At 42.6% G+C, this 25,971-nt stretch overlaps 1 protein-coding gene across 4 annotated transcripts in view; it reads left to right on the top strand.

Moving 5' to 3' along the window:
* The window catches only part of GABRR1 (gamma-aminobutyric acid type A receptor subunit rho1), a 188,848-nt gene that overhangs the window by 133,664 nt on the left and 29,213 nt on the right, over window positions 1-25,971 (top strand). For 2 of the 4 annotated variants that reach the window (XM_075202768.1, XM_075202770.1), the window contains 4 exons: window positions 12,547-12,648; window positions 22,035-22,102; window positions 24,294-24,517; window positions 24,649-24,731. In XM_075202768.1, coding sequence (XP_075058869.1) covers window positions 12,547-12,648; window positions 22,035-22,102; window positions 24,294-24,517; window positions 24,649-24,731 — 477 coding nt within the window. Of the gene's footprint in view, window positions 1-12,541; window positions 12,649-22,034; window positions 22,103-24,293; window positions 24,518-24,648; window positions 24,732-25,971 lie in introns of all 4 variants that reach the window. The other 2 variants (XM_075202769.1, XM_075202767.1) reach the window with 1 other exon arrangement.

Raw genomic sequence — 25,971 nt, 5'->3', positions numbered from 1 at the left:
AGAGAAACAATGAAAACGAGGCTCTAACTCCAAATCCCGCCGTCGGATCTCGCGATACTCGGATTCTATAAATTCCCCGCTTGCCGCCGCCATCTTCAGTCGGGCATTGATCAGGGTAGCGTGAGGTTGGGTTTTTAGTGGTGCTGTGTCCTTCTCCTCTGTCCTGCTGAGTCCAGTGGTGCTTTGTCCTGTGCTCTGTCCTGCTGAGTCCAGTGGTGCTTTGTCCTGTGCTCTGTCCTGCTGAGTCCAGTGGTGCTTTGTCCTGTGCTCTGTCCTGCTGAGTCCAGTGGTGCTGTGTCCTGTCCTGCTAAGTCCATTGTTATAAAAAAATTATAAAAAAAATTATACAAAAATAAAAAAAAATGTATAATTTTTTTTAAAAAAGTATAAAAAAATTTCTACTGCAATATCTAACTACGTTCACTGTTCCTGCAAGTCCAGAAATATTAGTACTGCAATATTTAACTACGTTCACTGTTCCTGCAGTCCAGAAATATTATTACTGCAATATTAAACTACGTTCACTGTTCCTGCAGTCCAGAAATATTAGTACTGCAATATTTAACTACGTTCACTGTTCCTGCAGTCCAGCAATATTAGTACTGCAATATCTAACTACGTTCACTGTTCCTGCAGTCCAGAAATATTAGTACTGCAATATTTAACTACGTTCACTGTTCCTGCAAGTCCAGAAATATTAGTACTGCAATATTTAACTACGTTCACTGTTCCTGCAGTCCAGAAATATTATTACTGCAATATTAAACTACGTTCACTGTTCCTGCAGTCCAGAAATATTAGTACTGCAATATTTAACTACGTTCACTGTTCCTGCAGTCCAGCAATATTAGTACTGCAATATCTAACTACGTTCACTGTTCCTGCAGTCCAGAAATATTAGTACTGCAATATTTAACTACGTTCACTGTTCCTGCAGTCCAGAAATATTATTACTGCAATATTAAACTACGTTCACTGTTCCTGCAGTCCAGAAATATTAGTACTGCAATATTTAACTACGTTCACTGTTCCTGCAGTCCAGAAATATTAGTACTGCAATATTAAACTACGTTCACTGTTCCTGCAGTCCAGAAATATTAGTACTGCAATATTAAACTACGTTCACTGTTCCTGCAGTCCAGAAATATTATTACTGCAATATTAAACTACGTTGACTGTTCCTGCAGTCCAGAAATATTATTACTGCAATATTAAACTACATTGACTATTCCTGCAGTCCAGAAATATTATTACTGCAATATTAAACTACGTTCACTGTTCCTGCAGTCCAGAAATATTATTACTGCAATATTAAACTACGTTCACTGTTCCTGCAGTCCAGAAATATTATTACTGCAATAGTAAACTACGTTCACTGTTCCTGCAGTCCAGAAATATTAGTACTGCAATATTAAACTACGTTCACTGTTCCTGCAGTCCAGAAATATTAGTACTGCAATATTAAACTACGTTCACTGTTCCTGCAGTCCAGAAATATTATTACTGCAATATTAAACTACGTTGACTGTTCCTGCAGTCCAGAAATATTATTACTTCAATATTAAACTACGTTCACTGTTCCTGCAGTCCAGAAATATTATTACTGCAATATTAAACTACGTTGACTGTTCCTGCAGTCCAGAAATATTATTACTGCAATTTTAAACTACGTTCACTGTTCCTGCAGTCCAGAAATATTAGTACTGCTATATTTAACTACGTTCACTGTTCCTGCAGTCCAGAAATATTAGTACTGCAATATTAAACTACGTTCACTGTTCCTGCACTCCAGAAATATTATTACTGCAATATTAAACTACGTTCACTGTTCCTGCAGTCCAGAAATATTATTACTTCAATATTAAACTACGTTCACTGTTCCTGCAGTCCAGAAATATTATTACTGCAATATTAAACTACGTTCACTGTTCCTGCAGTCCAGAAATATTAGTACTGCAATATTAAACTACGTTCACTGTTCCTGCAATCCAGAAATATTAGTACTGCAATATTAAACTACATTCACTGTTCCTGCAGTCCAGAAATATTATTACTGCAATATTAAACTACGTTCACTGTTCCTGCAGTCCAGAAATAATATTATTGCAATATTTAACTACGTTCACTGTTCCTGCAGTATAAAGGAATTTGTAGTGCTGTATAACTCCAGTCCAGTGGTACTGTCCTGTGCCGCATATAATTTTTAAACACTTTGCCGGGTGTGTGTGGTTTAGGGATACGCTCTCTTGTGCTGCATATAATGGAGTACAAAAATTTGGAGGAAAATGTAGGGAAAGATCAAGAACCGCTTCCTCCTAATGCTGAAGCTGCTGCCACTAGTCATGACATAGACGATGAAATGCCATCAACGTCGTCTGCCAAGGCCGATGCCCAATCTCCTAGTAGAGGGCATGTAAAATCCAAAAAGCCAAAGTTCACTAAAATTAACAAAAAAAGAAAATTAAAATCATCTGAGGAGAAACGTAAACTTGTCAATATGCCATTTACGACACGGAGTGGCAAGGAACGGCTTAGGCCCTGGCCCGTGTTCATGACTAGTGGTTCAGCTTCACCCAAGGATCTAAGCCCTCCTCCTCCCCCCCTCTAAAAAATTTAAGAGAGTTTAGCTGTCATCAACAACACAGCAAACAACTCTGCCTTCTAAAGAGATGTCATCACAAATCCCCAAGGCGAGTCCAAGGGTGTTGGTGGTTGCTAAGCCTGACCTTCCCATCACTGTACGGGAAGAGGTCGCTCCTTCCACCATTTGCAGCACGCCCTCTGCATATGCTGGAAGGATCACCCACAGTCCAGTTACAGATTTGGCTAATGAAGGTGTGAATGTTGTACAGCGGGAGGAGGATATTGATGTAGCTGGCGCTGAGGAGGAACTTGACGAGGAGGATGCTGATGTGGTTATCTTAAATGAGGCACCAGGGGGGGAAACAGTTGTTGTCCATGGGATGAAAAAGCCCATCGTCATGCCTGGGCAGAAGACCAAAAAATCCCCCTCTTTGGTCTGGAGTTATTTCTATCCCAATCCGGACAACAAATGTATGGCCATATGTACCTTATGTAAAGCTCAAATAAGAAGGGATAAGGATCTTGGCCACCTAGGGACATCCTCCTTTATACGTCACCTGAAGAACCTTCATAATTCAGTGTTTAGTTCAGGACCTGTGGCTAGGACCGTCAGCAGTCCAGGGACACCTAAATCGCTTGGTCCTGTTGTATCCACACCAGCAACACCCTCCTCGTCAACTTCCTCCTCGATCTCGATTGTAGATAGTCCTGCAGGCCATGTCACCGGCATGACTGAGTCCTCTTCAATCCGGGATTCTTCCGGAGGATCCTGCAGCACTACGCCTACTACTGCCGCTGCTGCTGGTAGTCGGTCATCTTTCCAGAGGGGAAGTCGTAAGAACGCTACGTCTTTCACTAAACAGTTGACCGTACAACAGTCGTTTGCCATGAGCACGAAGTACGACAGTAGTCATCCTATGGCAAAGCGGATAACTGCGGCAGTAACAGCTATGTTGGTGTTAGACGTGTGTCCGGTGTCCGCCATCAGTGGAGTGGGATTTAGACGGTTGATGGAGGTATTGTGTCCCCGGTACCAAATCCCATCGAGATTCCAATTCACTAGGCAGGCGACACCCGGGATGTACAGAGAAGTACGAAAAAGTGTCCTCAGTGCTCTGAAAAATGCGGTTGTACCCACTGTCCACTTAACCACAGACATGTGGACAAGTGGTTCAGGGCAAACTAAGGACTATATGACTGTGACAGCCCACTGGGTAGATGCATCGCCTTCCACAGCAACAGCAGCAGCAGCATCAGTAGCAGCACCTCCAAAACGTCTGCTCGTTCCAAGGCAGGCAACATTGTGTATCACCGGTTTAATAAGAGGCACAACGCTGACAACCTCTTAGAGAAACTGAGGGAAATAATCTCGCAGTGGCTTACCCCACTTACACTCTCCTGGGGATTTGTGGTGTCGGACAACGCTAGTAAAATTATGCGGGCATTGCATATGGGCAATTTTCAGCATGTGCCATGTTTTGCCCACACAATAAATTTGGTGGTGCAGCATTACCTGAAGAGTGACAGGGGTGTGCAGGATATGTTTGCGGTGGCCCTCAAAATTGCTGGACACTTTCGGCATTCTGCCACTGCCTACCGCAGACTCGATCAACATAAAAAAAGCCTGAACCTGCCCTGCCATCACCTCAAAAAAGAGGTTGTGACGCGCTGGAACTCCACCCTCCATATGCTGCAGAGGATGGAGGAGCAGCAAAAGGCCATTCAATTCTACACAGCCACCTACAACATAGGCAAAGGAGTGGGGATGCGCCTGAGTCAAGCGCAGTGGAGACTGATTTCCGTGTTGTGCAAGGATCTCCAGCCGTTTGAACTTGCCACACGAGAAGTCAGTTCCGACACTGCCAGCTTGAGTCAGGTCATTCCCCTGATCAGGCTGTTGCAGAAGCAGCTGGAGAAAGTGAGGGAGGAGCTGTTAAAGCATTGCGATTCCACCAAGCATGTAGCTCTTGTGGATGAAGCCCTTCGTACGCTTTGCCAGGATCCGAGGGTGGTCAATCTTTTAAAGTCAGAGGAATACATTCTGGCCACCGTGCTCGATCCTCGGTTTAAAGCATATGTTTTGTCTCTGTTTCCGGCGGACACAAGTCTACAGCGGTGCAAAGACCTGCTGGTCAGGAGATTGTCCTCTGAAGAGGACCGTGACATGCCAACAGCTCCTCCTTCATTTTCTTCCACACCTGTGGCTGCGAGGAAAAAGCTGAGATTTCATAAACGACCCGCTGGCGGGTATGCTGAGAACATCTGGTCTGGACTGAAGGACCTGCCAACCATTGCAGACATGTCTACTGTCGCTGCATTGGATGCTGTCACCATTGAAAAAATGGTGGAGGATTACTTTGCTGACACCATCCAAGTAGACATGTCAGACAGTCCTTATTCTTACTGGCAGGACAAAAAGGCAGTTTGGAAGCCCCTGTACAAACTGGCTCTATTTTACCTGAGTTGTCCCCCCTCCAGTGTGTACTGCCAAAGAATTTTTAGTGCAGGGAGGAACCTGGTCAGTGAGCGGCGAAGGAGGTTGCTTCCGCAAAACGTTGAGAAAATGATGTTCATAAAAATGAATTATCAATTCTTCAATCAAGACCAGCACTGGCCTCCAGAGACTACAGAGGGACCTGTGATTGTGGAGTCCAGCGGGGATGAATTGATAATGTGTGAGGATGAGGAAGTACACACTGAAGGGGGCGAGGAATCAGAGGATGAGAATGAGGACGACATCTTGCCTCAGTAGAGCCAGTTTAGTTTGTACAGGGAGAGATGAATAGCTTTTTTTGTGTGGGGGCCCAAACAAACCAATCATTTCAGCCACAGTAGTTTGGTAGGCCCTGTCGCTGAAATGATTGGTTTGTTAAAGTGTGCATGTCCTATTTCAACAACATAAGGGTGGGTGGGAGGGCCCAAGGACAATTTCATCTTGCACCTCTTTTTTTGCCATTATGTGCTCTTTGGGGCCTAGTTTTTCAAACTGCCATCCTGTCTGCCACTGCAGTGCCACTCCTAGATGGGCCACGTGTTTGTGCCGCCCACTTGTGTCGCTTAGCGTAGACATCCAGCTACCTCGGTGCAACCTTTTGGACTAAAAACAATATTGTGAGGTGTTCAGAATAGACTGGAAATTAGTGGAAATGAATGTTATTGAGGTTAATAATAGTGTAGGAGTGACAAAAAACAAAAAATATGGATTTTAGCACTTTTTATGCTTTTTTTAAAAAAAAAATCAGAACCCAAAACCCAAAATAAGAACCAAAACCTTTAGTGGGGTGTTTTGGCAAAACCAATCAGAACCCAAAACCTCAAGCTAATCAGAACCCAAAACCCAAAACACAAAAAGTGGCCGGTGCACACCCCTAGAAAAAACAGAGTAAAGAAATGTGTGTTACTAGCTGGTTCCCAGTAAAACCTATGCATGTATAAATGGTTAAACATTTTAAACACTGAGTAAATATGGTACTCCAAGTATATTAAAAGCAAGAGATCCATACAGGTGTGGCTCATGCATTTATTTAAGAAAATTACATCTCAGGATGGTCATATATAAAATGCTAGACTGCCCTGGTTATCTATAATTATTACCAGCATGGCTGCAGGAGAAGACTTCTGTGACTTTAAAAGAGGGGTGTTTTTGGGGTTCATTTGGCAGGAGCATCAGTGGCCAAAAGATCAATTACTGAATGTCTCATAAACAGCAGATCAATTTACTGCAAATTTTAAGCTGCTGAGCAAGCAAACAATTTCAACAAAAGTGATCTGACGAGAGCTCTACATATCAGGATATCATAAACGGGATGCAGTGCATAAACTGCTCATCACACCTGGCAATGCACATTTGCAAGTTCAGTGGTGCCATAAGCAAAGGCAATGTACTATGGAGCAGTGGAGGAAGGTGATATGCTCAGATGAACCATCTTTCAATATGTTCTCGACAAATAGATTAATACACTTGTGGTGCCAAAAGACCTCTACAGCTATGAGTGCTTGTTTCCAACAGTGAAGTTTTTTATCTGGAATTATAAGTGGAGTCATACATCTTGTCAAAGTGCAGAAATCTTTGTTACACTCAATACCAGACAGTAATTCACATTGGTTTGGGAGTCCTTAGGCTGGAGAGATATATTTGGATTGCACACTGGTAGCAGGGTGTGAAGAAATCAGGATTGCATTTGGGTAACAGAGTCGGGAACTTAGGACTGTATATGGGTAACACATTGTCAAGAACCCAGGATTGCATATGGATAACATATTGTCAGAAACTCACAATTGCAGATGGGTAGAAAAATGCTAGGAGCACATGAGTAGTAGAGTGCCAGAAACTCATGGTTGCACACTGGTAGCAGAGTATCATGGATTCACAACTGCACTTGGGCAGCAGAGTATCAGGAACATAGGATTGCACATTGGTAGCAGGATGTCAGGAACTCAGGATATCACACAGGTAGTAGAGTGTCAACAACTCAGGCTTGCACTCGGGTAGCAGGATGTCGGGGCATATGATTGCATATAGAGAGCAGAGTGCCAGGAACTTAGTATTGCACTTGGGTAGCAGGATCCCAGAAGCACACAGATAGCAGAGTGTCAAGAATTCAGGATTGCACATGAGTGGCAAAATGCCAGGAACTGACAATTGCATACTGGTAGCAGGATATCAGGAACTTGGGATTGCACATTAGTGACAGGGTGCCAAGAACTCAAGATAAGTACACCAATGATGGCAGGATTGCCAGAGTTTTAAACATCAGGCAACTGATGAAGCTTGTTAAATGGTAGGGAGTGCAGCAGGATTGCTGCATTTCTGGTACAGCAGACATCCAAGATACAGTAGCACCTCTGGTTGAAGTTTGATATTGCAACTACAAAATGCACTGTAGGAAGGGACCAGCGCTTTATATCATGACAGGTTCTGGTGGTTCCATAATGCTGTATGGCACATTTTCCTGGTGTGGTTTGTATGCAAATATTCAATAAGAAGGCAAAGTCTATGTTAATAACTACTTGGTCCTGAGTGATCATCTTCCCCTTATGTTACAGTATATCATTCCCGATGGAAGGGAGGGTGTCTTCCAGAATGACAATGCTCCAATCCCATATCACTTGTAGCTACTCAATACTTTGATGAGCATGACCTGTTGGCTGAGTTTCTTTCATTTATTATCCTACTTCACTATTCTGGCTCATTTATTCACACTAACCAGTTTCTGTTTAAAAACTGTCACAGTTGAATCTCCTCTATAGCTCTATGTTCTTCTCCTCACTAAGAAGCCCTGGCTATTATATGTTGTGTTCCTACTTCTCTCTGGCTTTTACTCTGTCAATGACATTTGCCATGATTAGCTGTAATTATGGTTATCTCTGCAACTGTTGTACTTATTTCACTTTTTCCTCTTTCCTTACATTTGTTATATCACTGTTACCTTCTCTGATGTATTTGCTCTTTGTTATCTTTCTCTCTCTCTCTTTTAGGGGTTGTTTCTCATGATTTCTTCCCCTTATAAGTACTGTTCACTTTCCCTCTTAACTATTCACAGGTCTTTTTCACAAAATAGATCTAGTTAGATTCCTTACTGTCATTGTCTTTACTTCCATCTCTCTTCAGACTTCTATCATCAGACTTCTCTCAGGCTGTCTACCATTTACAAAATTTGACAGCTCAAAGCCGATCAGTTGATCCCTTTAGGACTAGAGCCTCTTCTCTTCACACCATTAGTCAGTGCAAATAGGTGGGTGTGTGCATTTTCATATCATAGATGTGTGAGAAATGCGCACTGGGAGAGATATGTAGACATGAGCGTACAGGGTAGTGCTAGTACGTCTACTTGCACAGTAAACATTTCCATTTTTCTTTTGTTTTTTTTCACAAAATTCTATGATCTCTTCCCAGAGTTCTCCTGTCAATCCAATTGAGGTGTAATAATCCTGTTACAATACAATAGCTTGAGGTGGTGGACTAGTGACAAGGGAAGTGTGTAACATAATTTGGGTGGAATATGATGTCATTGGCATGTTGTTAGGTCTAGAAAGGCCAATAAATATGACAGTGGAGGTAAATAGGAGGCAGATATAACTCTTTGTTCAAACCCATAAAAAGTGATAACATAAAAGTATGTGTAATATTCCCATTTGCTAAGTACATTTAAGCACAGAAAACTTTTAGGCTTAGTATCCATTTAATAGAAAATACCATCTTATCTTTTCAGACCCAGAAATTTCACACTTGAGGGGTGATTTTTGTGTTTGGGAACAAGTTAAATATTTACATAAGACAATACCATTTTGTTGTCTGGAAGTTCAGGAGTTTAATATACTGGGATACTACAATAAATGTGCGCACATTTCTGCTAACACAGTTTATGTCCTCTGTTTCACTTTCACCCATCCCTTCCATAAGTATAGTCTGTCATCATAGTACTAAACACAGAATAGAAGTTTTAAGTGCTAAATCCAGACACACAGCATTCTGTGTAGCATTTATAGGAATAAGTTCTATTTTATGGGTTGTTTTTTTTAGAGAGGTTATTCTCTTTCCAACTGCATTGAGATTCTCAGTCTTCAAGACATTGTATCATTAAAAAAAATCTGTCAGTCAGGTGCAAGATAGCTACTAGTCCCAATTTTAGGCTATGGCCACTCAAGTGTGTTATGTGCCTTCATATTAAAGCTTCATGGAACTCAATGTTTCCATGTTGGATTTGCCTACAGCATTCATGTAACAACGATTCAGTACTTACATTACTTTTTTGCAGGCAAATACAGCACAGGGTTTCCAGGGCTAAAGCCCATGGGCATTGACCAAATGAACCATGTTATCAAGCAAAAAGGTATTTAGTTTGTTTATCACACAGAGAAAGAGAGAGAGAAAAAAGAGACTGCGATGAATATCTCCACAGATAAAAACATAAGGGTTGTGATGTTAGCATACAGCAACTAGGTGTTGGGTGTGAAGACACCGGGTTTTCTGGCCCAATTCTACCCACTTCCCTCTGGCTGGCCACCTACGGGTGCCTTCCTAGGCCAGGGAAGCCTACCTAGTACCTTCTAGGGTTCTTATTAGTCACTCAGGCAAATGCAGTTAGAAAGTAAACCAATACAATTATTGCCATAAAAACAATCTCTAGAATAATATGTACATACAGTAAATAAATGGCAAGCAGGTTTACCCCATCATCTGTCCCTTACCCCACTAGCTTAAAGAGTTAAAGTCACCTGACTGTCCAGACTTGACTACCCATGGATCTACCAATGTATTTCACTGGTAGAGCCACCAGCCACAGCTTCAATTCCCAGAATGAACATCTCCTCTTCACCTGTGTCACGAAAGCCAGATAATGGGAACAGTCTTGACCTTTCCTTGAGTGACAGCTTACCCTCACAGAGATTCCCACAAGGGAATATGGTTTTAGCTGCTCTCAATCGCAGGTCTCAGTCCTCTAGGGGATGCAGGGCAGATAACGCGCGGAACCACCAAGCAACGGTAAGACAGAAGGGAAGTAGTAGTGAAGGGATGATCTGCAGAGAGCTGGAGCACTGAGATCCACACAGGTGTTATAACTCTGGAACAGGACCAATGATGAGCGATGCTCTGCAGTAGTAATGCTGAGAAGCGATGAGCTGCACAGGTGATGTTGAGAAGCGATGAGCTGCACAGGTAATGCTGAGCAGCGGTGAGCTGCACAGGTATTTGCTGAGAAGCAGTGAGCTGAAATGGTAACACTGAGAAACTGTGAGCTGCACAGGTATTTGCTGAGAAGTGATGAGCTGTACAGGTGTTTGCTGAGAAGCAGTGAGCTACACCATCCATGATGTGAGGAACAACAGGAGTATCTGAACAGGAGTCAGAGGAGATGCTTCCTATATGGTAGAGAGACCTGATGATCTGACACCCATTAAACGGAGGAGGGCCCTTATAAAGGGAACTGTCTGTAGATGATCCAATCACCGCTGAGCAGAGGATTGAAGGTTCCCGGGGTAGCGCATGCGCAGACCACTAGGCAAGATGGCATCCGATGAGAGAGGAACGCTAGGGTGAACAGCAGATAGCGGTAACCAAGGGAAACCAATGAATACAATGAACCACATTGAACTAAACTGGTGTGATGCGTGATGCCCTGTAGTGGCTCTTATATCTAGGGTCTAATTTCCACAGTGTTTTCCCCTCCCTGGGCAAACCCCTGGGTCTTTCCTTCTTAACCATTGGTGGGTGCTGTATCAGGGGGTTGGAGGGGGAGTGGAGATGAGCTGTACTTCCACAGAAGGTCTCCTGCTGAGCTCTAGACAAAATGTCTGAACTAGACATGTTGAGAACAATGGATACTAATTGGCCTTCCCCCTCACCTGTATTCTGCAATCTGATCCTTACCCATAACCACCTGGCTTCACTTTAAGGACAATGACTAACAGCTTCCATGCAATATCAACAAGATACAATAACAATATACATATTTACAATGAGCTACAATGTCCCCTTATCCACATGTAATTAGACACTGCAGTAGTATTCTGTTGAGCTGGGGAGCAAAAGCAAGGGCTATAAAAAGTACATGCTATGATCCACATTTTATGAGAAATGAGGAAAAGACTGGTTAGGGTGATATTAATACCTCCTTTCACAACATTAGATTATAATTATGGTTATTAGGACAGCAGCCTGGATTTACACCTACAAAAGAGGACGCATGTAAGACACTAAAATATGGTAAACTATAACCATATAATTATCCCAAGGAGTTTGCTGAGTTTACTCGGTATGTTGGACAGAACATTGTCATTTACCCCACATAGCTGCTTGCTTACTATTAAGCAATGGATGACCCGTGTCTCTGAAAATAACAAAGCAGAGAGTACAATAAAAAACTAGATAGAGGAAATTGACATTCGACAGGACATTGCTACCCAGGCCAAGATCGACATCTTCTACTAGAGCAACTGGGGGGTAAATTTAATATTTTCATAATATAACTTTAACAGTTTTAGAAAGGAGAAATGTTGTGTAAATACCAAACACAAATACTAATTTTACAGCCTCACAATAAATATAATATTATTTCAACCATTCAAATATGTGCTGTAATGCTTTGCAACTTCTGAATTTATTTTCTGTTATTTGAATCCTTTCTGTTTGGGTTAAATCCTTATTAACTTTAGTTGCTTTGCTTAGTAAAGATACATTTCTTTATCATCTTGCTAGTACCGTGATTCATTACAGTCACACCAATAAAGAAAATAAACTTATTCTTTTTATTTTTGCACAATATCCTGACAGCAATGGCACTTAAAATGTACTGCTGATTCCTCACTTTTGGAGGTAATTTATTGTCTCGCTGGTTGTTCTTCTTGCCTGGTTCTTAAATTTTACAGACTGGCTGAATCATGAACTGAACAGCTCATTGCTATATTTCATGTTATTATGGGACTTAAATAGAATATACAAATGTCTAGTTTAGAAATGCAAAATTATAGTTAAAGAGCTATAAACAAGAGGCGTCACATTTATTCCCCAAACCTAATTTTTTTAAAATTCAGATGCAATTATATTGAATTGATAAGTGCAAATTATGTTAGAAATAGTTTTTCACTTTAACCTATTTCAATGATACTTGATCTTATCTTCTAGATTGTGCATATGATTTTAATTGATATTTAGGTATTTTTTAAATTTAAAGTGTACTCGTCACCAGGGCTGAACCAATAATTGTGAGAATGCAGCTTATCATTCACTAGATACCTATGACTTCACTGAGGTATGCAGCTCAGTGTAACCTGCTACATGCTTTTCATTAGATCTTAATTTATAAGCTGCATTCTAATGAATTTTAGTTAATTCTTTAAATAGCTGACTCCTCTGTGTGTAAGCAACAGGTATACATTAATTAAATGTAAACTAAACATGGTCTTCAGTGATTTCAGAAAGTGTTTCCTTTTAACCTATTTTGTACTTTTGGAATAGCCCAGTCTTTAAAAGAAGTCCAGATATCACAAAATCACCGCTCACAAAATCTGAACAACTTCTCCGAATAGATGACCACGACTTCACTATGAGACCCGGATTTGGAGGTATGTCAAGTTTGAGCTGACATCTGTATTCTACAGTATGTCTTGTTAGTCTTGTTAAGAATGCTATTATCATCATCATTGATTTTTTTATATAGCGCCACTAATTCTGCAACGCTGTACAGAGAACTCACTCACATCACTCCTTCCCCATTGGAGCTTACAAACTAAATTCCCTAACAACAAATAAACTGGATATACCTGCACAATCAATCAGAGTGCTGCCCTCTGATAACCTGCACACAACCCAATTAATGTGAAAATATAAACTAAAACTTAAAAACTGGGAAACTGAGTTTTCTCCCACAATCCAAAAACATAGTAGTAGGTTAATTGGCTGCTAACAAAATTGACCCTAGTCTGTCTGTCCGTGTGTATTAGGGAATATAAAGCTTAAAAACTGGAAAAGTGAGATTGTGCATCTGATTATACGAATGTGTGGATAATCGTCCACAGTAAACTAAAGATGAGCGGGCTCGGATTTCGGTAATCCGAGCCCACCCGAACAGTGCGGATCTGACGGGATAAGAGCACTGTTCGGGTACTTCCGACCGCCAAATCAATCCAAAACGAGGCTCTCGCGAGACTCGGATGTCATAAATATCCAGCTCGCGGCCGCCATCTTCATTCTGCCTGCGATCACTGAAGAGGGAGGTTGTTTGGGAGCCCCTGTCCTGCTTAGTTATTTTCAGTGGTTATTTGGGAGATCCTGTGCTCTGTCCTGCTGGTCAGTTTAGTGGTGCTTTGTCCAGTGCTCTGTCCTGCTGAGTCCAGTGGTGCTTTGCCCAGTGCTCTGTCCTGCTGAGTCCAGTGGTGCTGTGTCCTGTGCTCTGTTCTGCTGAGTCCAGTGGTGCTGTGTCCTGTGCTCTGTTCTGCTAAGGCCATTGTTATTTAAAAATTATTAAAAAGTAAAAAAAAAAAAATTATAAAAAAAATATACAAAAATAATGAAAAAAAAATATAAAAAAACTATAAAAAAAGTCTATAAAAATTTCTACTGTAATATATGAATAGGTTAACTGTTCCTGCAGTCAAGAAATATTAGTACTGCAATATATAAAAATACGTTCACTGTTGCTGCTGTACCAAAAAATAGGTACTGCTATTTCAAACTACGTTCACTGTTGCTGCTGTACCAAAAAATGTTTTTACCTATTGGAACCACAATCTTATTATTTATTTGACATTTTGGACTGGTGGTTTCATATTGTTTTATATATCTTCCTTGTTGTTTTCTGTTATGTTTTGTATGATTTATGTTTAGTGTGGACGATTATCCACACATTCGTATAAACAGACGCACCTTCTCAGTTTCACAGTTTTCAAGCTTTATATTCCCTGACACACACGCACAGACAGCCTAGGGTCAATTTTAATAGCAGCCAATTAACCTACAACTATGTTTTTGGACTGTAGGAGGAAACCCGAGCGCCCAGAGGAAACTCACGCAAACACGGGGAGAACATACAAACTCCACACAGATGAGGCCATGGTCAGGAATCAAACTCATGACCCCAGTGTTGCCAGATAGAGTTGCTAACCACTAAGCCACCGTGCTGCCCACATGTCTATATAAGAATGCTATTAAAAATCAACTGGAATTAACTAGTAAACAATGAACAATAATGTGAAAATAAAGATGAATGACCTGGCACAAAGCCCGTTTAACTTTATGTATTAAATCTTTTATTGCCCTTTAAAGAAGACATGCTAAAGTGGTGATAAACATTTTGGGCCTAAATCATGTTCAGACATACGTCTGTTTGCGTAGCATATGACACGGTAGCCTACGACTTGATGGATGGAATGGCGGAGGGAAGGTGCAGACAGACATAGGCTATGTACAATAAGGGCATGCCGAGGACATGGATGCAGCCAATTCAGGTCCTGGGTTTATCGTAAGTACACTTGGTTTCAGCAGTATCATTTGCACCAACTAGCAGGTGTAAGTCCAGACCAACAGAGATGACAGCACAGCCTTTATTTTAAAAACTACACATATGCGTGCCATTGGATAGCACAGAACATGTGTATGCAGGTAAGATTGACTATATGTACAGTATGCATTAAACGCATCTTTATGTATTTAATGTAAAAAAAAATGTAAAAACAAATTATAATCCATATTTTTAGTAACGATGATACTGTTAAAAATGTATTTTATAATATCATTTGTATTGTATGCATTCTGATGTGATCTTATATTCACATACATCTGTGCGTATACTGCAGTCTTTTCTGCCTCTCTATGTAAGGCAAGTAACATTTAGGCAGAGTGTACTTACACCCAGATTCAAGTCGAAATACATCTTTAGATTTATGTGTATGTGTCGTTACCCAGCTTGCACATGCACAGTGCACTGGGGCTTTCAGGTCCACTTCGTAAAAAATAATGAAAAATAGGTTACAAATGTTAAAACAAAAGGTAAAAACTATTGCCCGTAAAAAAAAAGTTTTATTCAAATAATAACACATTTTTTTTCATTCATTTTTTTGTGATATAGCCTTCATGAAAGTGCACCAAAACAAGTATTATAGCACCACATGTACAGAGACAAAGCTTTACAAATATGTGACACCCAGCAAATCTTACTGTTGGTGAGGGCAGTGCTATCAGCAGCTGTAAACTCCCGATGGATAGGGCAAAGCCCTATCTCTGAGATAAATGGCCGTACGGCTTTTGTCATTTGGATAAATATACCGTTTAGCCTTATTAACATTGTATTTTTCATTCTCTGCAAACAAATTGAATTGCAACTGATTTTTGAGTCAAACTCTGTTTAGAAAACTCATTGCATAGTGTCTGATAATTGTTGCACAAATCTCTATTTAACTTTTCAAATTCTATATTCAACTTTTTCCTATAAAGGCTGCAAAAGATTGCCTGGTTTTTTAACTGCATAGAAAATCACCTCATATCATATTTAATTAGGGAATGCTATTATTATTAATGTTATTGAGTGCTGTACCATTAATGGCCCCCAAACGCTGGTGCAAAATACATCTTGTCAGCTCCTGGGAGTATACATTACCTAACATCTCTCACCAGCATATTATACAGTCTGCAATATCCAACAAATTGCACAGTCCCAATGTGCAGCCCAGTGTCCACCATAATAATCCTAATATGAAGCCTAATAACCCAATGCACAATATAATAGCCCCCAAAATCCATCATAACACCCTGTTATGCAGCCTAGTAGCCATATGATACAGTCCTATAACTTCGCTAATCCTCAGTACTTGCTAGGAGCTGTTAATGGCCAGCCTCTGTAGGTTTGTTTATTATCTGTAAGGATACCGCTATAAGCCCCTTTCTCCATTTTACTGTGGACCTTAATACAGATAATGGCAGATGTCCATGGTAATATAATATCCACTATTATCATTCACTCATTGATTAAAAAATTCTGTGACCATTTAAAGAATAACTCCACACTTACCAATATCCTTGTAATAAGTTCCTCAATAAAATGGTCATCGGCCTAGTTCTAAAGTTTCCAGCCTAAAGGTGGAGGGGCTGGAAAATAGTCAGTGGGGGGATAGGCCAGAGGGTTTCATGAGCGTGCTGGGAAATAAAAATTGACAGATTTCATATTGACAATTGATCATACTTGCCTACTTTCAGTAGGCGACGTCCGGGAGAGGGGCGTGACTAATGGGCAGGAGGGGGCGGGGCGCCTTGAATTGCGTCATTTTGTCCCCGCTCCCACAAGTAAAATGACATTTTGTCGCGGGGCCAAAATGACGCGATTCTCTGTGAATCGCGTCATTTTAACAGGGGAATTCCAGGATGTGGGAGAAATGCCAGCTGTCGCGGGAGCCCGGGAGACTGGACCGAATTTCAGGAGTCTCCCGGACTTTCCAGGAGATTTGGCAAGTATGCAATTGATATTTATAATTGTGCCTGCAGCTCAGAGCCGGATTAACAATAGGGCTAAAGGGGCTACAGCCCAGGGACCTCGGGCAGCTGGAGGGCCCCTGGCTCCGACTGTCACCTGTTCAAGGAGAATGGCAGGTAGCTAACAGCAAATCTTATGCTGTTAGCTGCCTGCTGTCACTGTAGAACTTACGCGGTGCACAGTATTCTCCTTACTGAGGAGATCTCGTGAGAGTGAGACTATGAGTATGGGCAGCACGGTGGCAAAGTGGTTAGCACTTCTGCCTCACAGCGCTGGGGTCATGAGTTCAATTCCCGACCATGGCCTTATCTGTATGAAGTTTGTATGTTCTCCCCATGTTTGAGTGGGTTTCCTCCGGGTGCTCCGGTTTCCTCCCACACTCCAAAAACATACTATTAGGTTAATTGGCTGCTATCAAAATTGACCCTAGTCTCTCTATCTTTCTCCGTCTGTCTGTCTGTGTATGTATGTTAGGAAATTTAGACTGTAAGCTCCAATGGGGCAGGGACTGATGTGAATGAGTTCTCTGTACAGAGCTGCGGAATCAGTGGCGCTATATAAATAAATGGTGATGATTATGATGATGATAGTTTCACTCTCACGAGATCTCCTCAGTAAGGAGATTACAGCACGGCGCGAAAGCACTACAGGGGTTGGAACAATGGAAGCAGGTAAGCTCATGGGGGGAGGCTCATGGGCCGGGGGCCCCTCACAGTACCCTTAGCCCGGGGGCCTCCCTTCCCTTAATCCGGCCCTGCTGCAGCTTAGTAAACAGGGGTTTTTACTGAATGGCATAGTGGTATAACTGCTTTTAGCTTACATTGCTTTTCAGGAACAGAGATAATGATTTGTGTGCAGCAATACAGTAGTGGTCCAAGTTATCTCAGCATAGTAAGTGTGTAACGCCCCCTGCGGGGAAAGACAGGGACAGACGCAACAGAAAATAACTCACCTTGTAAACGATGGTCACCTCCAGTCCGCTTCTGATTTCCCAGCTGCGATCCGATCCCAGCAGATCCGCAGCCACCTCCAATCACGTCCCTCTAAGATAGAGGCAGAGATTACGGCCGTGCCTACCAGGTAAGGGCTGTCCGAGACTACGGCAAAGGACAAGGACACGGTCAGTCCAAGCTCCTTGCCGCCTCCTCACTTTGTTCTTGCCAAGACGCGGGGGACTACAGGCACTGAAGGCCAAGACTAATCCGAGGACTAATCCCGCCTCAAGTGCCTCACACACCTGCCGGTGAGGGCCTAACCGAAAGGGGGAATCGAGCGTGATACTCACCGGGACACTCCCACTTCCGATCCGGTTCTCCTGCACCTCCCCGACTCCTGCGGATGACAAGAACACACAGCCTCCCTCTACGCTCTCCGTGAACTAAGATGGCACCCACAAACTGGACTAACTACAACGGCGACCCGACCCTAACAACGTTCTAATGGTCGGCAACGCAACTAAGTCAAACACTAGGACTAACTAAATGTGGTGCACTAACGGAACTACTAGTTACACGCTACGGGGAACACCAGCCGGTGTTCACAGCCTAAACCGGAGGGCGGTTCCTAACCCCCTCACCCAGGTCGTACCAAGAAGCTGCCTTCTTGCTATGGAGTCACACACAGGCCCTAAGTACGGGTTCTTTAAGCCCGGCTGAGGCTCAGTAAAACAGCACACTAACCCGCGGGCCGACTGCCGCACGGAACAGCCGATCGAACTGAACCGCCCGACTGCCTGTACTCGGGTATCTCACACGTGTCCCCACGTCCGGAACCACAGGTCCACCTGCACGGAACCGGCCTTGAGGACCCTTGATCAGAACCACGGCCGCCCCTGGAACTGCCTCAAGGTGTGCTGTACTGCCACCAACTCACTCAGCCACCCCCTCTGGGTACCAGTGTGACCCCGGGGACCTAAGGGACAGGGAAACTACATGTGCTCTCCCCTGACTATGTGTATGCTGGTACTTACACTTGTCCCCCACAGCACGGGTTAGCACAGGAAAACCACAGGAAACAAGAGCCTACCTTTAATGGGGGCCTGACGTCTTGCCCCTGGACACAGTTAGAAAGCACACCAAAATACTGTAATGTAAACTACACTCGCCACACAGACAGAATAAATAGATACAGTATACAGTACCTTGCCCGCTACTTACCCGAACACACCGCTGCTAGCCAACCAGCAGGTTGCTACAGCACCACAGGAGCCTACGCTCGACCGTACCTCCTAACCACGTGTGCTCACCTCACACAGGACCGCGCCTACTCTCACGAGGCTCCCACACCTCTACCTCACACCACCAGGGCCTTATGCCCTATACACCATGGGTCTCTGCCCAGCTACACACAGAGCCTTCTGCTCTGTTTCCTGGGCCTCAGCCCCCTCTCTACCTCAGGGCTCTGAGCCCACTCACTAGGGCCTTATGCCCTACTACCTAGGGGTCCTAGCCCCTGCCTGAGGCCTGTGGCCTCTCTAACTAACTGAGGGCCTTGTGCCCTTAATAACCTACAGGCTACCAGCCTCTAACCAGGCCCTCTGGCCTTCCTATGGCCTCTAGGCCCCTAACTACCTAAGGGCCTTGTGCCCTTGTACACCTGGGGCTCTGAGTCCCCCTCTCTAACTAACAGGGGCTTGTCCCCTTTATATCAGTATACTAATGGCCTACTGGCCCACTAACACGTTGGGGCCTAGTGCCCAGGTCCCTGGGCCTTGTGCCCCTACTTTACAGTGCCACGGGCCTTGTGCCCGAATGTGCCCACGGGCCTAGTGCCCGAACTTAACGTTGAGTATACTTACCTGCTCTGCGCAGGATACTCAACTTGACACGCCGTCTTCTTCCTTTCTTCTCCGGGTCTTCCAGACCCTCCAGCCGGCGGCGCCTCTTCTCCTCTTCGGCGCTGTTGAAGGCTGCTTGGCGGGGGCGCTCTCAGCCCTGACAAGGGCTCCCCGCCGGCGATCTCCGCTCCGGCGGCTTGATTGAAGTCTTCTGGCGGCAGGGTAGCTCACGGCCCTTACAAGGGCCCCCTGCCGCCGCTGCTGCTGGCTCTGTTGATGGACGTCTGGACGAGACGTCCTCTCTCTTCCCCGCCGACGGACTTCTGCCAAAATGGCGCCACCCGGCGACTTATATAGTCGCCGGCGTGACGTCATCCGCCGGCGCGAGCGCTGATTGGCTCGCGTCGGCGCCAATCTTTTGAATGGCCGGGCGCGAGCCGCGATTGGCTCGCGCATCCGGCCGCTGATTGGCCAGCGGGGAAAGATGAGCCCTGATTGGCTCATCCTTCCCCCGCGCACAGGACCTGCAAAAAAGAAGTTATACTCACCGCCGCTGGATCGATGGACGGGTGAGTACTTCTCCTCTTCTTTCTTGTAGCTGGGCACCATCGGGGACCTCTTCAGCCCCTCCAGGGGCACAGCGCTGCCGGATATCTTCGCCCTCTTCACGGGCACCGGCTCTGACATCTTCTGTCCCTCCACAAGTGGGCGATCAGTGATTATTAGAAAATAATTGGTTAGTGACAATATACTTTTGTTATGACCTATGGGATTAGAAATTGTAATTCATCTTCCTTTCTTGGCTGCCAGATGGTAATATAAATCCAGGCTAGTGTTTTCTGTGCAAGCAATATGTACAAAACTGACTAATCCATACACATGAACATAAACACATGTACATCTGCATCTGTAAAATGCATCTGTCTAGTAAAATAAGCCCAAGTGTTCATACATTAAAAGCATTTAAAGTGAAAATATACAGTATATGGGATAAACCACCACCTACTGTGATATAATAGAATATAAAAAGGTCACAGAGGAATTCCCTACCCATATAAGTGGACAAAACTGCAGATTTTAAACATAAATATATTGGGCCTGAGTCATTACGGAGAGCAAAGCATAAAAAATGGCTAACTGTGCACCTGGGCAAAACCATGTTGAAGGGGAGAGGGTGGTACATTTAAAATGTGGGGACAGATTTATAGTTGGGGTAGGACAAGTCCTAGATCAACTTTAAATTTCAGTGTAAAAATAAAGTTATCAAGTATTTGTGTGCTAGATGACCAAAAAGTCAGTATTTCTATGTGCAAAATAATGAACTAATTTGCACCCCTTGCATTGTGACATGGTTTTGTCCATGATCAAATTTACACCTTTTTTTGCCTTGCTTTCCTTAATGACTTAGGCCCATTGTGTTTATCATCAAATGATCCAGGTGACTAAAGTTTCAATGTAATGTTAAACATTTACTGCTATGGAAGATCAGCATGGCCATCCATAGCAGAGGAAAGGGTGGGGAAGGGGGGGGGGGGTCATGTCGGGCTCTGATCTCAAGGGGCCCATGGCTATTATTGCAAGAACTTACATTATGAAGAGGAATTTGATAAAGAGGACTACATTTATCCATATCTATTAATGCTCAGAAAATGTCTAGATGTTCAAATGAAATCTGGCAAAAGACATAACAATTTTCCAGTAGAGAAATCAGTAACTAAATAAGGTAATATATAGGTTTTACATTTTAGTTTTTATGTCATGTTGCTATCTTTCAACGTTAATACATAGATACTACCAGTCCTAATGGTCTATTTACATAGCAAATATTAGTCATACATTGTAACAATATATATTGACCATAGTGTGTGTGTGTGTGTGTGTGTGTGTGTGTGTGTGTGTGTGTGTGTGTGTGTGTGTGTGTGTGTGTGTGTGTTAGGGAATTTAGACTGTAAGCCCCAATGGGGCAGAGACTGATGTGAATGAGTTCTCTGCACAGCACTGCGAAATTAGTGGCGCTATATAAATAAATGGTGCTGAGTTCTATTGCTGCTTAATAATAAATAGGCAAGTTACTGTTTTACAAGTTAGGTAGTAAACAGCTGTTATTATTAATGGATCAATTGGCATCATTATCGGGGCCATAGATCAGAAGAGAAAATTATTGAAGTCTCATAAAGACTATGCATAAAATTACCGTAGTAAGGTGTATGAAGAAAGTGAATAGTACTTATATTTTACCTGTAAGTAAAAGCAAAGCATTTTCATTCAAAGCATCAAATGTTCACACAAGGAAGGACATCTCCAAGCATGTGCCCTACTGCACTCCTCTCACACCAGGGGGTAAATGTATTAATGTCCGGATTCTTCAACTCCGGCGTGTTCAGCGTCTTCGGCGATTAAATTTAAAGCGGCGCTGCATTGTAAAGGGAAGTTTCCCTTTACAATGCAGCGCCGCTTTAAATTTAATCGCCGAAGACACTGAACACGCCGGAGTTGAAGAATCCGGACATTAATACATTTACCCCCAGGTGTTCAATAATACATTAATGAAACATGTTTCAGCTCTACAGTTTAAGATTAAAGTTCCATGATAATGTTATTCAGGTTCTACATGTTCAATGTTAAATTAATATCACCAGAGTCTTCTGTCTTTATTGGTTTTATTGTAATGATGATCTATTCCCATTATTTTGAAACTTGTATCATTAAAGGTCCTGCAATTCCTGTTGGGGTGGATGTGCAAGTTGAAAGTTTAGACAGTATTTCCGAGGTAGATATGGTAAGTAAAAAATAAAACGTAGTAATAATAAAAATAATGAATGTCCTATAAATCAATGTATGGTACATCTTTATGTACAATATGCACTTACTATCCAATAAACACTATGGAGGGAATCTAAAAAAATTTCTTACCTGTCCTCCTGAGTAGCTCCGCAGTATAACAGGGAAGACCCGGTACACATCACCTAACATCTCTCACCAGCATATTGTACAGTCTGCAATATCCAACAAATTGCAAAGTCCCAATGTACAGTCCAGTGTCCACCATATTAATACTAATATGAAGCCTAATAGCCCAATTCACAATATAATAGCCCCCAAAATCCATTATAACACCCTGTTATGCAGCCTAGTAGCCATATGATACAGTCTTATATCTTCTCTAATCCTCAGTACTTGCTAGGAGCTGTTAATGGCTAGCCTCTGTAGGTTTGCTTATTATTATCGCTATAAACCCTTTCTCCATTTTATTGTGGACCTAGTAGATTCGGTAATGAATTGAGCTTGGTTTCTAGCTCTATATTGTCAAAAGTTCTAGTTTACAAATTGCCCAAAATAATGTTCTCTGTGTCCACGGGACTGGGGAAAATGACAGGACTCCTTTGCCTGTTACCGTAAATAGGCAAACAGTTACGGTAATAGCAGCAGTTGTTCCAAAACTGCCTTATCCTAATACTTGGCAGAGAATTCCCGCTGTTCAGACAAATCCCCCATTAGCGAGTCTAGCCGGACCTCTCAGCAACTGAATCACGGCCAGAGGTCCAGTCTTGAGGGGCAAGGTTTAATCAAACCACAGTTAAACAGAATAGAGCATAGGCCCGGGAGTCTGCATAAAAATGCAGAGGCTCTCTTTCGCAGAGGTGCGCTCTCTGATTTGTCTGTGTCACTGAGGTTGGCAACGCTAAGGGGATGGGTAAGTGACAAACAGGTCTATTTGCCACACCTCTCCTGCAAAGGTATAGGTAGAAATCCAAGGGGGTATATTTGCTAATCTGCGGGTTTGAAAAAGTGGAGATGTTGCCTATAGCAAACAATCAGATTATAGCTGTCATTTTGTAGAATGTACTAAATAAATGATAACTGGAGTCAGATTGGTTGCTATAATCAACATCTCCACTCTTTCAAACCCGCAGTTTGATAAATATACCCCAAGGAGTCTACAGTAACAGGCTGCAGACAGGGTTAAATTCCCCCTGGGTTTCTCATGCAGCACACAAACAGGTGCTCCACATTGGTGTAATTGATTTGTTGTTTTCTGTGATTGGTTTGTAGTGCTTGAGTGGAGGATAAGTCACTGTCTGTTATTATGGGCATGAGGACTGAGGTCAGCCAGTTGGCCAGTGACTAGGCAGCCGAACTGTGTCTAGCTATAATGAGGGTCCCCTTGGGTCACCCAGACAAAATTCTGCTGTGCTATTTGTGACATTAACAATAAAAAGCACTGTTTTTCCAAGCAAGAAGTTGTTCGCAACATTCATTTGCCATTCATATATATAATATACAAGTTAACCCGTGCATGATACTCATGCATTCTAGTCAAATCAAGCTACTTAAGGTCTTAAAAAGGTTCTTGTCATGCATTTGGACCTAGCCCAGGCCTCCTCAGGGGAAGAGCGTTAGTTCCCGACGCAAGCGGCCTTTTTAATGTGTGTTCATGAGGTAAAATAACCTCACGAAAATGAGTTTGACCCCTCAACTCGTAAATTTAGCCTTTACTACCCCTCCCACGGGGGGAAGGGGGGATGATGGAAGTTAACTGACTTGACTATTCTATTTTTTTTGTCAAACAATGTCAGTATACCAAATTTCAGGTCAATTGGATGAGCCCTTTCTGAGAAAATAGTTTTTTCCACACACACACACACACACACTAACGCACGCCTCTACACATGTGTGTTCATGAGGTAAAATTACCTCACGAAAATGAGTTTGAGCCCTACCAAATTTCAGCCCTTTTTGATTTTTTTCTTCCCCACACACACTAAGAATTTAGTAGGTCAGTGTATAACTCTGCCCAGCAGGTGGCGGTGCAACTTGGTTTTTTTTCCACACACACACAGACGCCACTAAGCATTTATATATTAGATGCGCACACACAATATTTTATGATGCACTAGTTGCATGGGAAGATAGTATGAAATGTCCATACTACAGTCATTTGATGCTCATATTTCATTTTCATATTCCAGGACTTCACCATGACCCTGTACCTTAGACACTACTGGAAGGATGAGCGATTATCCTTCCCCAGCACCAATAATCAAAGTATGACCTTTGATGGGAGATTAGTGAAAAAGATCTGGGTACCAGATATGTTTTTTGTTCATTCTAAAAGATCCTTTATCCACGACACCACAACAGATAATGTCATGCTGCGGGTACAGCCTGATGGGAAGGTGCTGTACAGTTTAAGGTAATGCAGACCAAAATTCCACTTTCCTGTTGCATTTTCATGTTCATTCCAATCTACTAAAATAGTATTCATGTTAGCAGTTTTTGTGATTTCTTAAGAAACATTGTTTCTCATCTTTTCTTTTCTGGTAGAGTGACCGTAACAGCGATGTGCAATATGGACTTCAGCAGATTTCCCCTTGACACACAATCCTGTTCCTTGGAGATTGAAAGCTGTAAGCATTATATTTTTAAATACATGCTAATTCTATATCCTATTGTCAGCAGGCCTGTCAATCAGTTTGGAAAAGTCTAACATCAATAGTACATCCTGATTAAAAGCCTACTTGAGATTTAAAGTTAACAAACACACACCATTATTGATAAAGTTGGCTATGACACTGTACACTTGACTATATTCCATTGACTGGTACTTCCTGCAACATTGCCTTAGCTATATGCTACTCATGTGGGCTGACACTAAAATCATGAACTCTTTCTGAAACCTATATTTAAAGCTGGAACACATGGTGCTCAGGAGGTATCTACTACTGGAGTCATCCTATACTTAGAGTCAACGGAACAACTGTTACACTTTACATGTATATAAATAGCAACAATAAGAACATTCAAACACATAAAAGTGACAAATATAGTAAAGGCAGTCCCCAGTGCCCCTCACTCTCATGAGTAATTGAGTCTTAAATGGGCAGTATTTTAGGAGAAAGATAAAAGTTTGCACTAGTGAAGGGTGTGGTACTAAAGTGATAGTAGGTAGAACTTTACAGTGACTTTCATTCACTTATCATTCTTTTCATGTGCACCGTTAATCACTCAAAATTAGGTGCATCCCCATTTTTTTAAGGGACAGCCTCCAAAAGCAGAATGTTGATGTGCGCCTATGTATGTACTAGTCTGACAAATAGGATTTGTGCATACAAGGAGCATTACACATCTGCTTTTACACTTCCATAAATGACTTTCAAGAGAGTTGAGAGTTGGAAGGATTACATTACTTGTTTATATTCACTAATACAGATATAGCCTCATTAAAGTTAGTAATAATCACTAAACGTTTGGCAAAGATAACAATAAAAAGAGGGGTTTTTTTATATCCTGCTTTGTTTGGTGGTATGGACTTGTTTTTTGCCAAATAGCACAGAATAGACGACTGCCCGCAAAGGTTGTACCTGATGATCAGGGATCTGCAGAGGTCGGTTCTCCTAAGAGTAACAATCGGCTATGGAATTGGAAAGTAACGAGGCTCCTGTGTTTCACCTGCAATTGATAGCGAGTACTCGAAGAATATCCACAAGTACGGGCAGTTTTAGCTTATCTGTCCTGAGCTCCCTGTGAGACAGAGAAGCAATCTTCAGAGCAGAAGAACTTATATGGAAGCCTCGCCGCAATGCTATCCACAATACAGAGGCTATTATCGCTCACGGATCCCCAGACTGGAGTCCACCCACTCAGGGT

Source organism: Mixophyes fleayi, chromosome 3 (assembly GCF_038048845.1).
Source record: "Mixophyes fleayi isolate aMixFle1 chromosome 3, aMixFle1.hap1, whole genome shotgun sequence".
In the NCBI taxonomy this organism is placed as follows: Eukaryota; Metazoa; Chordata; class Amphibia; order Anura; family Limnodynastidae; genus Mixophyes; species Mixophyes fleayi.
This window is presented reverse-complemented; position numbering and strand designations above follow the sequence as displayed.